This window comes from Cnephaeus nilssonii (genome assembly GCF_951640355.1).
Source record: "Cnephaeus nilssonii genome assembly, chromosome: 7".
Lineage (NCBI taxonomy): Eukaryota > Metazoa > Chordata > Mammalia > Chiroptera > Vespertilionidae > Cnephaeus > Cnephaeus nilssonii.
The window spans coordinates 77,415,045-77,427,192 of NC_137078.1; the positions used below are offsets into that span (position 1 = coordinate 77,415,045).

Below are 12,148 nucleotides of genomic sequence, written 5' to 3' on the forward strand. Positions count from 1 at the left end.
GCAGCACCAGTTTTCCGCCAGCACCAGTTTTCCTCTGGCCACCCACCGATCGGAGAAGGCTGAGGGCGGGACTCGGGAGGCGCTCCGATGGATCGGGGGTGGCCAGAGGAAAACTGGTGCCGGCAGCCACGCAATTGGCCACCTGCGTCTTTCGCTGGCCCCATGGGTCCTCCCACAGCTCTGGCCGTTTAGGCCAGTGGGAGGAGTGGGGGGCAGGGACTCGTGAGTCCCCGCCCCCCACTCCTACTGCCAGCCAATCGGCCACCCTTAGTCCCGCCCCCCCCCCACCTCCAGCCAGCCCAATCGTGGGCGTAGCGGAGTGATGCAATTTGCATATTGCCTTTTTATTATGTAGGATTGTGTGTTTACCATCCCAAGTCAAGCCTCCTTCCATCACCATTTATCCCCCTTTACCCTCACCACTAGTGATCTTGATGAGAGCTATATGAGTGGAGTTATATGCATAAGAGCTTGATTAAAATGAGCTCAAGAGAAAATGAGAGAGGCAATAGGGACTCCACGAACATACAACTTTATAAGAAATCTTTTTTTTTTTTTCTGTAAAGAGGACCTGGGAAATAGGGTAATAACCAGAGGAAGATGTAAAGTTCAAGAGAGGTACAATTTTAAGATAAATTACAGCATGCTTGTGAGCTCATGGAAACAATCAAGTAGAGAGGGAAATTCTGATGATGTAGAGGCAAGAGGGAATAATTTAATGAACTAAGTCCTGGAGTAGGTAAGAGAAAGTGGGATCTAGGTTTTGTATCATTCGTTTCAGTAGCTATGGGAAATTCTGAAGACCCAGGCCTTGCCTCTGTGGGTCAGGTCCTAGGGCAGAGGCATAACCACACCCCTTCCTCATCAGCACTAGTTCCAAGGAATAAATATCTTTGCCCAGAGGAAGGTGGGGACTTATTGAAATAAATGGGATCCTCTATCAGTAAGTGGAGTCATTTGGATATGTCTTATCCATTGTGCAGTCTATATCTATCCAGTGACTCTCACTAAAAGTAGTTCCTGTGCCTAGCCCCAGCTATACAGTGATAGGTCCAGGTAGAATGCAATCCAACCATATCTTTTTTTAGGAATGTCAAGCTTTGCCTGAAGTTCTAATATCAAGTTTCAGCATAGCTCTGAAAACAAAAATTTCAGTTATGTGGAATAATAAATTCCTTTATTACTTATACTTATTTGAGTTGAATTTTCTATTACTTGCAACCAAAAGCATCCTAATTGAAGCACAAAGGAAGGCACAGTTTTCTACTAGACCATGCATTTATTAAACACTAGAGGGTCCCTAGCAGCTGCCAGCGGGGGCCTTCCTTTGTTCCATGCCGCCCCCTGGTGGTCAGAGCATGTCATAGCAAGCGATCGACCTCCCGAAGGGACACTTTGCACATTAGGCTTTTATATATACACTAGAGGCCCAATGCATGAAGATTCATGCAAGAATGGGCCTTCCTTCCCCTGGCTGCCAGCACCGCCTTTGCTCTGGCCCTGAGCCACCTTTCCGCCTTCCCACGCTACCCAGAAGCCTGCAGCAGCTGGGGTGGTACGGAACGCCTGCGTCATCGCCATGGCAATGACGCAAGCATCCTGCCCCACCCCCAGCAGCTCAACACCTGTGCATGCAAATTAACCCTCCATCTTTGTTGGGTTAATTTGCATACTCACTCCTGATTGGCTAGTGGGTGTCATGAATGTACGGTCAATTTTCATCTTACTCTTTTATTAGTGTAGATGTTTATCATATATAAATTTTATGTCAAGCTTGTGCTGTGCACTAGGAATACCGTGGCAAACAAATTAGACTGTGTTCTCCCCAGGCATCTTCTCCTTGAAGGGCTCTTGGACCCTTTATTCTCTGCTGTAAGCTTAGGTGATTCAACCCTTTCCTCTCTCTTCTCAGAGCTGCCACCTTCTGCCTTCACCATGTGGGACCTGCTTTAAACAATTTCATGTCAAAGCACGTTTATCTTCCTGGCTCTCCTTGTCTTTGTCATTGTGTCAGTTGGGACTCAATCAGGGAAAAAGAAACCACTCTAGATATTTCCTTCAAGCTGGAAGGAATTAATTTCAGTTTTACCAACCCATTAGAAGAGCTGGAGGATTGAAGGTCAGGGAAAGTCATCCTTTGCTCTCAGACTTGTCACTAGTTTTCAAAGAGTTAGAAGTGTTAGGAATTGCAATGATTGCTGCCACATGCAGCACTAAGGTGGAGAATTTGTAGGGAAACACTTGATGGCCACTGCAAAAACTCTTGTCTTTCTGCTGCTGCCCAAGGAGCAAGACTACATGGCTTCTGCTCTAGCCGGTTTTGCTCAGTGAATAGAGTGTCAGCCTGTGGACTAAAGGGTCCCGGGTTCGATGCCGGTCAAGGGCATGTCTTTGGTCGCAGGCTCCTCCCTGCCTGGGCCCTGGTCAGGGCATGTGCAGGAGGCAATCAATCGATGTGTTTCTCTCACATTGATATTTCTCTATGTCTTTCCCTCTCTCTTCCACTCTCACTAAAAACCAATGGAAAAATATCCTCGGGTGAGGATTAAAAAATTTAAAAATGAAAATTTTAAAAAGGCAAAAGAATGTATGGCTTTGTTTCTCCTTTGCTTTCATTTGAATGGCTTTCAGTGGTTGGTCCTATCCTGAACTCCACTTGTAAAGTGTTTTGGAAAATGTAGATCCCAAATTTCCAGTCCCTGTGATATCGAAGAGCACAGTAGGGGGTAAATGGAGTGAATTTTCAACAGACAATTTGTCACAGTCATCCACCAAAGGAAAAAAAAAACCAACCACTTTTTATAAGGGTTTGTCTGCTAATCGCAGCATAGAATGCTCTCTGAAGATAGTGGGGATTTGTCTGGAGCTGTCTCCTAGAGGTATCCTAGAGAGAATATTTAGCTTGATAAAATGCAGGTCAGACTTGCAAAGAAGGAAGGTGGGAACAGCCACTTCACTCAGTCAAAGTACACTCCACCCTCATGAAGAGGTCAGTATAGAAGTCACCAGATTGCCTGCCTACTTCCCATGCATCCTATCGAGAACCCTGCCTGGTGATGTGATATATGCACCTCCTCCTCACACAGAGCCCCAGTTTAAGGGGTAGGCCTATTGGAAAAACACATGCAGAGAAAACTCAGGCTAACTTTCTATATAGGAATATGTGTGGGCAACCAGGCATTCAAAGGAGAAAAAAATATCAAAACAAGCAAACAAACAAAACAGTTCTCTATAAAGGAATGAGAACTATCGTCTTTAGCAATAAATGTCTTCAAAGTTGTGAAGGAAGAAGTATTTGAACCTAGAATTGTTAAAGAGAAATACAGCCAGACACTAGCTAAAGGCAGTAAAGACAGATTTCATTATTCAGTCTGGGAGAGAAAATTCAGCAAAACTCAGCTCAATTCCAAATACAGCAAAGACAGCTGGGTATTTATAGGCAAAAACAGTGTGAATGGGTCAATGAATGGACAATTACTAAGAGGAGACATTAAGGGTAGGGGATTCTTTTTTTTTTTAATATATTTTTATTGATTTCAGAGAGGAAGGGAGAGGGGAGAGATAGAAACATTAATGATGAAAGAGAATCATTTACCGGCTGTCTCCTGCATGCCCCCTACTGGGGATCGAGGTGGCAACCCTGGGCATGTGCCCTTGACCTGGGACCCTTCAGTCCACAGGCTGCCGCTCTATCCACTGAGCCAAGGGCAAGGGAAGGGGATTCTTGATAAACTTGTCTAATAGGTTTCTTGCTAAAAGCAGGCCAAATATTTAGACATCAAGGGTGGGTAATGAGGAACTTGATCAGATATCAAGAATGGGGGTAATTCTTGCTAAACTTATGTAGCAGGATTCTTTTAAAAAATATATATTAAAATAAAATAAAAATATATATTTTTGGCTGCGGGCACATCCCCAGTAGGGGGTGTGCAGGAGGCAGCTGGTCGATGATTCTCTCTCATCGATGTTTCTAGATCTCTATCCCTCTCTGTAAAAAATCAATAAAATATATTAAAAAATATATATATATATATATTTTACTGATTTTTTTACAAAGAGGAAGGGAAAGGGTGAGAGAGTTAGAAACATCAATGAAAGAGAAACATCAATCAGCTGCCTCCTACACACACCCTACTTGGGATGGGCCCACAACCAAGGTACATGCCCTTGACTGAAATCGAACCTGGGACCCTTCAGTCCGAAGGCCCGACGCTCTATCCACTGAGCCAAACCGGTTAGGGCTGTCGCAGGATTCTTGCTAAAACTGGGCCAGGCAGCTGAGGCAGAGCCTAAGGATGATGAATAGTCAAAAAGAAGGCTCAGGGAAGCCTGTCTAAAGTTTGGTCAAGGAGAGAGTCTTTGTCAGAATAATATACCTAGTCAAACTGCCAACTGAATCTGAGGGCAAAATAGGAAACATGTAAGAACTCAAAATGTTTAACACCATATACTCTATGTAAAAAAAAATTACTCATAGATATACGTTAGCAAAATGAAAATGTAATCTAATAAAGAGGACCATATGGGATATAACCAATAGAGGAATAAGATCAGACAAAGTGAAAAAAGTTTGGGAAAACATAAAAGATCCATAAGATAAGCTTTTTTTTTTTTTAATCTTCACCTGAGGATATATTTTTACCCTGACTGGGAGTTGAACCCACAGCCTTTTGGTATTTGAAGATTTCCTTTTGAGTTACAAAGTTTTAATGACATCGAAATATGTTTCTAGCACTAAAGGTATAATAATACTGCATGGTTCTATAGTTAATATTTATAAAATTATAATATGGTGAATGTTAGTTTTTGGTTTTTAATTTTTAGGTCAATCTGTATACAAATTAATTTTGTATTTAATTTGGTCAAAAATAATATAAATGTCACAAATATTTACAACAATTAAAAATTTAGAGGTGGAGAGAATTGAAAAGATAAACTTCAATTTGTCTTTTACTGTGGAAAGATAAAGGTTAAAATTGGTAAACCAATAAATAATTATACTGATTAAAGAAATTATGATAGATGCTTTCTTTTTTAAAATATATGTTTATTTACTTCAGAGAGGAAGGGAGAGAGATAGAAATGTCAATGATGAGCCCTAACCGGTTTGGCTCAGTGGATAGAACGTCGGCCTGCGGACTGAAGGGTCCCAGGTTCGATTCCAGTCAGGGGCATGTACCTTGGTTGCGGGCACATCCCCAGTAGAGGGTATGCTGGAGGCAGCTGATCAATGTTTCTTTCTCATCAATGTTTCTAACTCTCTCTTCCTCTCTCTCTCTCTCTGTTAAAAATCAATAAAATATATTAAAAAAATAGAAATGTCAATGATGAGAGAGAATCATCAATCAGCTGCCTCCTGCACACCCCCCCACTGGGGACCAAGCCCACAACTGCGTATGTGCCCCTGACTGGAACCGAACCCAGGACCCTTCAGTCCACAGGCCAATGCTCTATCCACTGAGCCAAACCACTTAGGGATAGGTGTGCTTTCCTTTCCTGCACCTTTCCCTTCCGCTCTTGTCCTACAGGCATGCTTCTCCTAAATTCTAAGGGACCCCACAAAACTTGCAACCAGGGGAGTATTGGGCAGCTGTCCCATGCTAACTCCCTAAACCTAAACCTGTCCCCAAGGCCCTCTTTTCTCTGACTCTCCAGGGAGCTGACAGCAGCCCCACCTTGGTCACTTTTTTTTTTGGCAGAATTTTATGATTTTATTAACACAAATACAACGTGCACACAATCTGTCTATTCATTTTCTTCGCTGCGCAGCCTGGCATTGGGGTTGGTGACTCTGATGGCCAGCTGGGCTGCTCTTTCCACAATGGCTTTGCGGTTCTTTGAGGAGACGTGAGCAATCTCAGCACAGTAAGATTTATTGCACACCAGCAGCACTTCAAGATCCTTGACATTATGGACCGGAAACTTCCGAAAGCCACTGGGCAGCATGTGCTTTGTTTTCTTGTTGCTCCCATAACCAATGTTGGGCATCAAGATCTGGCCCTTGAATCTTCTACGCACCCTATTGTCAATGCCTCTGGGTTTCTGCCAGTTCCGCTTAATTTTGACATATCTGTCTGACTGGTGCCGGATGAACTCCTTGGTCCTCTTTTTGACAATCTTGGGTTTCACGAGGGGTCTGAGGGCAGCCATGGTGCCGAGCAGGAGATGGCTGCCACCTCCGTAGGCAGCGCTGAGAAAGAGCCTTGGCCACTTCTTTTACTGTAACATTTCTAGAGAGTCAAAGCTGCCTGCCTAGCTAGGTCTCTCCTGTGCTTTTTCTATCGTAGCCCTTTCTTGTTTCATTTCCCCTAGCTTTCATAAGAGTACTCTCAAAATAAAAAAAGAAATTATGATAAACATCAGGAAAACTAAACAGCATAAGTTGTTAACAGAATGTCCTCTAGGAAGTGAGACTTGGTAAGAAATGGGGAGGAAGAGAGACTTTACCTTCTCTTTTATGCCCTTCTTAAAATTTAAACATTTATGTGTTTAGATTAGCTGAGAGCCTGTCTGCGCTGCAGCTAATGTATAAGCCAGATGTATATAGGTTTGCTTGCTCCCACCACCGCCGCTGAGCTCACCAGCCGTCAGTGTGCGTCATAGTGACCAGTCGTTCTGCCGTTCGGTTGATTTGCAATTAGCCTTTTATTATATTGGATATATGGTTAAAATGTTTAAAAGTTGTCACAGTGTTACAAAAAATGATATTCTTTTCCACTGGGCAAGAAGATGAAACTTTTTCTCAAAAGTTTAATGTAGATGGCATATCTAATATAACTTTTTCACTTTCAATATCATTTTTATAGCTCCCAATAGTTAACAAACCAAGAAACCTTGGTACTACTTTTATTCATTTGCCCCGACCCGCGGGGCAACAACGCAGTCGCTAGAGATGAACCTAAGAGAAATGAGACAAACAAGGGACGCGGAGAATGGAGGCAAGACAAATGGGTTTCTGATCAAGCCTCAAATTTTTATTCTTACAGCAGTGCCTTATATCCAAGTCAGGGAGTGGGAGGTGGGGCGCGGGGAGTGAACTGTGGACCTATCAGTGCTTGCCAGCAGGGGCTGCAGGCAGGGGAGGGGGTATGAGGAAGTTCTAGAAGGGGAGATGTCTAGGAGGGATAGGGGCTGAGCGGATCATGTGGACTTAGATAATTTGGCTAAGGTCGTAAAGGGTGTTGACTAAAGATAAAGGATGGGGCGGTTGAAGGGCAGCTATGCGAAGAATGCTTTGTCCTCAGGCATGAGGAAGTAAGCCAATGGTGAGGACCAAGTTTCCATGAGGTTCTGTTTCATTAGCTTACTAAAATAATGTTAGAATTAATTTGTCATTGACTCTTGGCTCCTGACATCTCCTCCCTCTCTGTTTAAGAGAAGGGAGTGGGCCTTAACCAACCGGGGAGACATTGACCTGGTTCCTCCCGTGGGCTTTGCACACCCACCGTGTGTGGCTCTTGACATCTTTTGGGGAGGAGAGGCAGAGCCATTATTTTTATTGATGTCATCCTCTATGCAAACCAGGTATACTCTCAGGGAAATCCAGAGGAGGTTGAAAATGTTTGAACCTTCCCTTGCAATGCTTTGCTCTGCACCCGGTTTGATACCCATACCTCTGGCTCTGGCCAGAGCGTAGGTAAGCATCCCTCTGGTTAAGATGCTGTCCCCGTAGGGAAGGAGCGAGTCTGGGTCTGGAGGTTTTCGCGCTCTTGGTAAACCGAGTCCCACCTATCGGCCATTTCCAGGCGTTGATAGTGAACCTGGATGGGTTTTACTAAAGCTGAATCTATTTGCTATTTTACAAGGTCGGTTATTTTTCTAAATGCCCAAGGGCCAAATGTCTTCATGGCTGGAGCATTCCTGTTAATTCCTCTCTGTTGCAGGAGTCCACATGGTCTAGGAGTTGTTTTCTGAAAATATACAAACACATTCTCGACCAAAAGTTAATAGAGGAATCTTTTCTATAAATTTTACTTGGGATCCTTTATTTTTTGCCCAAACAATTTTCCTTTGGCTTATTTTGACACCATATATGTTTTTCATGGGTGTCCTGCTGTATGAAAATTAATTTTCAAAGTAAAAAATTTTTTCTAGATGTAATTTACTTACAGGATATTTTTTCTTACATGGTATTTTTCCTCTATCCCCCTTTTTTATTTAATTTTTAGGAGGCTTTGGAAGATTTTTATAATGCAGTCTTGATAACTTTAAATTTTAATTTTTGCACAAAATATGACTGCTTTAGGTTCATTGCATGTTAAGTAATTTTACCATGAAATGAACTATCAATAGAAATTTTGGTTAATACTTTAGGAACAGCTTTTGTACAATTACATTTTCTTGAATATTTACTTATTTTCAATTAGCCAATTTAAATTAATCTGAAAACTTGACTATTTTACTGTCAAATTTAATACTCATTAAATAACAACAATCTTAGTTTACTCAGTAAATATTAATGGAAAGGATTATTTTGCATCCTTGAGAAAGCCCTGAGCATTCCTGGATTTAGATATAGGGCAGCTGCCATCAGCCAACTCTCTGTTGCCTGGGTCCCAATCCAAGCTGGGCCAAGTCTCTGTATGTTGCCTGGGTCCCGATTTGAGCTGGCATGGGAAGCGCGAAGCAGCCATGGGGCAGGAGACCTCCCTCAGAAGGGGCGAGTGTTCAAGCCCCTGTAATGTTGGGGGGGTGAGGTTCAGTGCCCCACCTCTGTTGACCCCCAAGTTCTCTCCTGATGGCCCCTCTGTGACTGTGCCTGTCTTAGGTTGTTCCTCCCTTGAGGAATCTTACCCGTCTTTGACTAACCAGCCATCCTCCGGGGCCAAGCAGGGTGATGTGAGGTTCAGTTCTGTCTCCTTGGTAGCCTATGCCCCTATGGCCTCCATGCCTAGCACCTGCCTTGGGATCCCCTCGCCTGCTGGTGGGGCCCTGGCATTGATCACAGATCTTGGGGTGCCCAGGTTTCTTCTCCAGGGAGGGCCCAGCTCATGCCATTGTGCAAGAGACAGATCCATGGTACCAGCCACTATGAGACTTCAACCTCAGCATGAACTGAAAACTCAGGCAACAGCTATGGGCAATTGGATTGTGAGAAGAGGGTCCCTCTTGGCAAAAAGAGCAAGAAGGGTCAATATAGAATGCTCAAATGCTTTCCCAAGGGGCCTTCCACACAGTGGAAGGGATTAAATTCTTTCATGTCCTTTTTAAATTGCTGCCAAACATTCAAAGAATTAATTTGTAAGTTTGGGATAATTGTACAATGTGCTGTTGTAAAATATCAAAAATTATAATGAAATTGTAAAATATCATGTAAGAATATTTTTTGTTCTAGGCCATGGCAATTCAATCTCAAACTGGCTATCAATTTCCTTTTATATAGAAAAGGTCTTAACCAGTTAAAGTCTCCTAATAATTTCTAAAAGTCATTTAATCTTTTCTTATCTACACCTTCTGAGGCCTAATGCATTGGTTATCAATTACAGTCTCTATGATATTTGAAGGAAACCTCTATTTCCTTCCAAAGTAATTTTCAGGTTACAGAGAGTTTCATTTAAATATCTGTCTTTCTTTTTATAACAAGCAACCTGTATGGTTACAGCTTGAAAGGCAAGCCTCAGGCGACTAGCTAGCTATATTACAAGTATTCTTACAGTAAGGGTGGCTACTAATTTACTTTCAGATTTAACATTTTAATAACAATTTTCAGTTTATACTGTAAATATTAGTGAAATAGAATTTAAAATCTTAAAATTTCTTTTTTATAAATTTATAATTATATTTTTAAAGTATCCTCTTAGGCTTATTTGAATATACAGAGGGATCATGGGAAGCCTTCAGTAACCCTTTTAGAAAACTTATTTAAATTGCTTACAAAGACATTGGCTTATTTAAAGGAAGGGGACTGGCCTTTGTTATTACAAGATGGTGGGCAGTAACCACGTGGCCAGAGAGGCAGGCAAGATGGTGGCTGCCTCACAAGCGGCAAATGTTGCCCCGCCTCTAACTTAATTAAGAATGCTGGCGGCTACGAGTCAGGATTCAATTACTTATAAAAACATTGGCTTCTCATGTAACTTAATTTATATGAGACATTGATTATATTTTAAAAATCCAATTTATAAGGTAACTTAAGTAGATATCTTTAATTTAAAAAAAAGGCAAAGAAACTTATTCAGTAAAACTTATTTGATACTTTACTGTTCTGATCCAAAAGTATAAACACTGTCCCACCTCCAGCCGATCCAAAAATGCAGGCTGCTTGAGGCTTTTATCTTTTTAGAAATTTTACTGCTGTTGAAAATGTTGGCTATATTTAAATATATTGTTTTTGCCCTCCTTACAGGCAAAAACTTTCATTATTTTATAAAGCTTTCCATGAAGAGAGAATAGACTTTTGAAATACATTTAAGGGCCTGTGAAATGTCTTAAAAGCTATTCTCAAAACCTTGAAATACCTTGGAAAGGTCAAACATATAATATATATATATATATGTATATATATGATTTAAAGATTATATACTTAAATTTTCTTAAAGAATATCAATTAAATTTAAACTGTATCACAGAATTAATTCTCTTTTTTAAATCAGACCAAGAAGTAACATATTTTGAATTCCTAATTATTTAAGAGAAAACACATTTTATTTTCTCAAAAATTAAGTTGCTATACTCTAGGCATTTAGTTACCACAATTATGTAAGTTCTCCCAATTCAATCTGAACCTTAAACTTCCAGAGTTTGTAAGTCAAATATTTAGCAGTTCTTTATTAATAACCCTTTATATTTTTAAGAATAAATTTTAAAATCTAATAGTTAACTTTAAATCATGTTTTTTCTGGCTGGGTTTGGCCTAGCCACTTGACCTTTTCTGGGAAGGTCGGCTAGCAAAAGGTGTAGCCATTGAAATGCAAATTAACATTCTTCTAAGATGGCTGCTGGGGGGAACCAGCCTACCTGCATGCTAGGGGAAGGGCGTGTCCACCCCTCCCTCCATAAAAAAGGGTGTAGCTTTAAAACCTTTTAATGGAGAGTAAAGAGACCTTAAACTTTCAGAGCTTTAAATCCTAGGTAGCAAAATTAAATACTTAGCATTTCTCAAATCAATAATACTTTTACATTTTTAAGGATACATTTCAAATAAAATATAAGGCATAGTCAATTAATAGATTAATTAATTAATTATATCATCTAGACTTCATACTAGGCATACTCAGATCAACATTTCAGTATTATAAATTTCAATACATTTAGATCATTTGAACTTAAAAGTTGTAAATTTCCAGCCAATAGGCCTGGCACAGCTGCTAAATTTTTTAGAAGAATTTTCCTGCTAGGGAAGTCAAGAAGCAAACCCATAGCTATTTACATGTAAATTTCAATACATTTCCTTGGGAAACTAGCCTGTATTTCTTTCCCCGGTTCATCTCCGCCATTTTTAAGGTCAAAACAGTCTCGGGTTTTTATTCTGTACACAGCAAAAGGTCAAGTTCAGCTCAAAACTATGCGCACTCATTTTTAAACTGACCCTTTCCCCTTACATGTGCACAGAAATCCCGGATGCATTTATGAATTTGTAAAAAGCTTTAAGTCATTAGCTGGAAAATAAATAAAGATGGCGAAGATGAGGCGAAGAAGTGGCTTTCTTGGGGAGTGGCGTCCATATTGGATCACCACGTGTCTCCCTTCCCCCACCTCCTTCTTTCTTAGGGGGAAGATTCAGTACTGGTCTGGCATCTACTGTTTTTATTTTATTTACTTTTTTCAATTTTTATTTATTTTTATTTTTAAGGAAAGAAAAGATTTTTAAGATAAAGAATTATTGGCCGTTGCTGAGAAGTTCCTTTTATTCTTTTTTACTTGGTTACAAGTAGTTTACACGTGGAGGCAGAAGAGGTGCAGATGGTATTATTAGAGACTTGCACCCTTCCATTGCAGGCTGTAAGGCCGTGGCTGCACCCCACTTAGACATTCTTAAACTCTCCTGTGCTGAATCAAGGCCATCACCAATTAAAATAGGAATTTTCTCTGGACCAAAAGTCTCATAATAATCCTGAAGGGCGTGTGGAAGGGGGATGGGAGTTTTCTTTAAGAATTTCCTCCCCCGTTTTAATAACTTCTTGAACGTCAGGGTCATGTGAGTGGATTT

At 40.9% G+C, this 12,148-nt stretch overlaps 1 protein-coding gene across 1 annotated transcript; it reads right to left on the minus strand.

Moving 5' to 3' along the window:
• Positions 1-5,700: 5,700 nt before the first annotated feature.
• On the minus strand, positions 5,701-6,285 carry LOC307102497 (large ribosomal subunit protein eL32-like). The gene has a single exon (XM_079776090.1). It carries the CDS (start codon positions 6,148-6,150, stop codon positions 5,746-5,748), a length of 405 nt encoding a protein of 134 aa, XP_079632216.1. The 5' UTR covers positions 6,151-6,285; the 3' UTR covers positions 5,701-5,745.
• Positions 6,286-12,148: the final 5,863 nt, after the last annotated feature.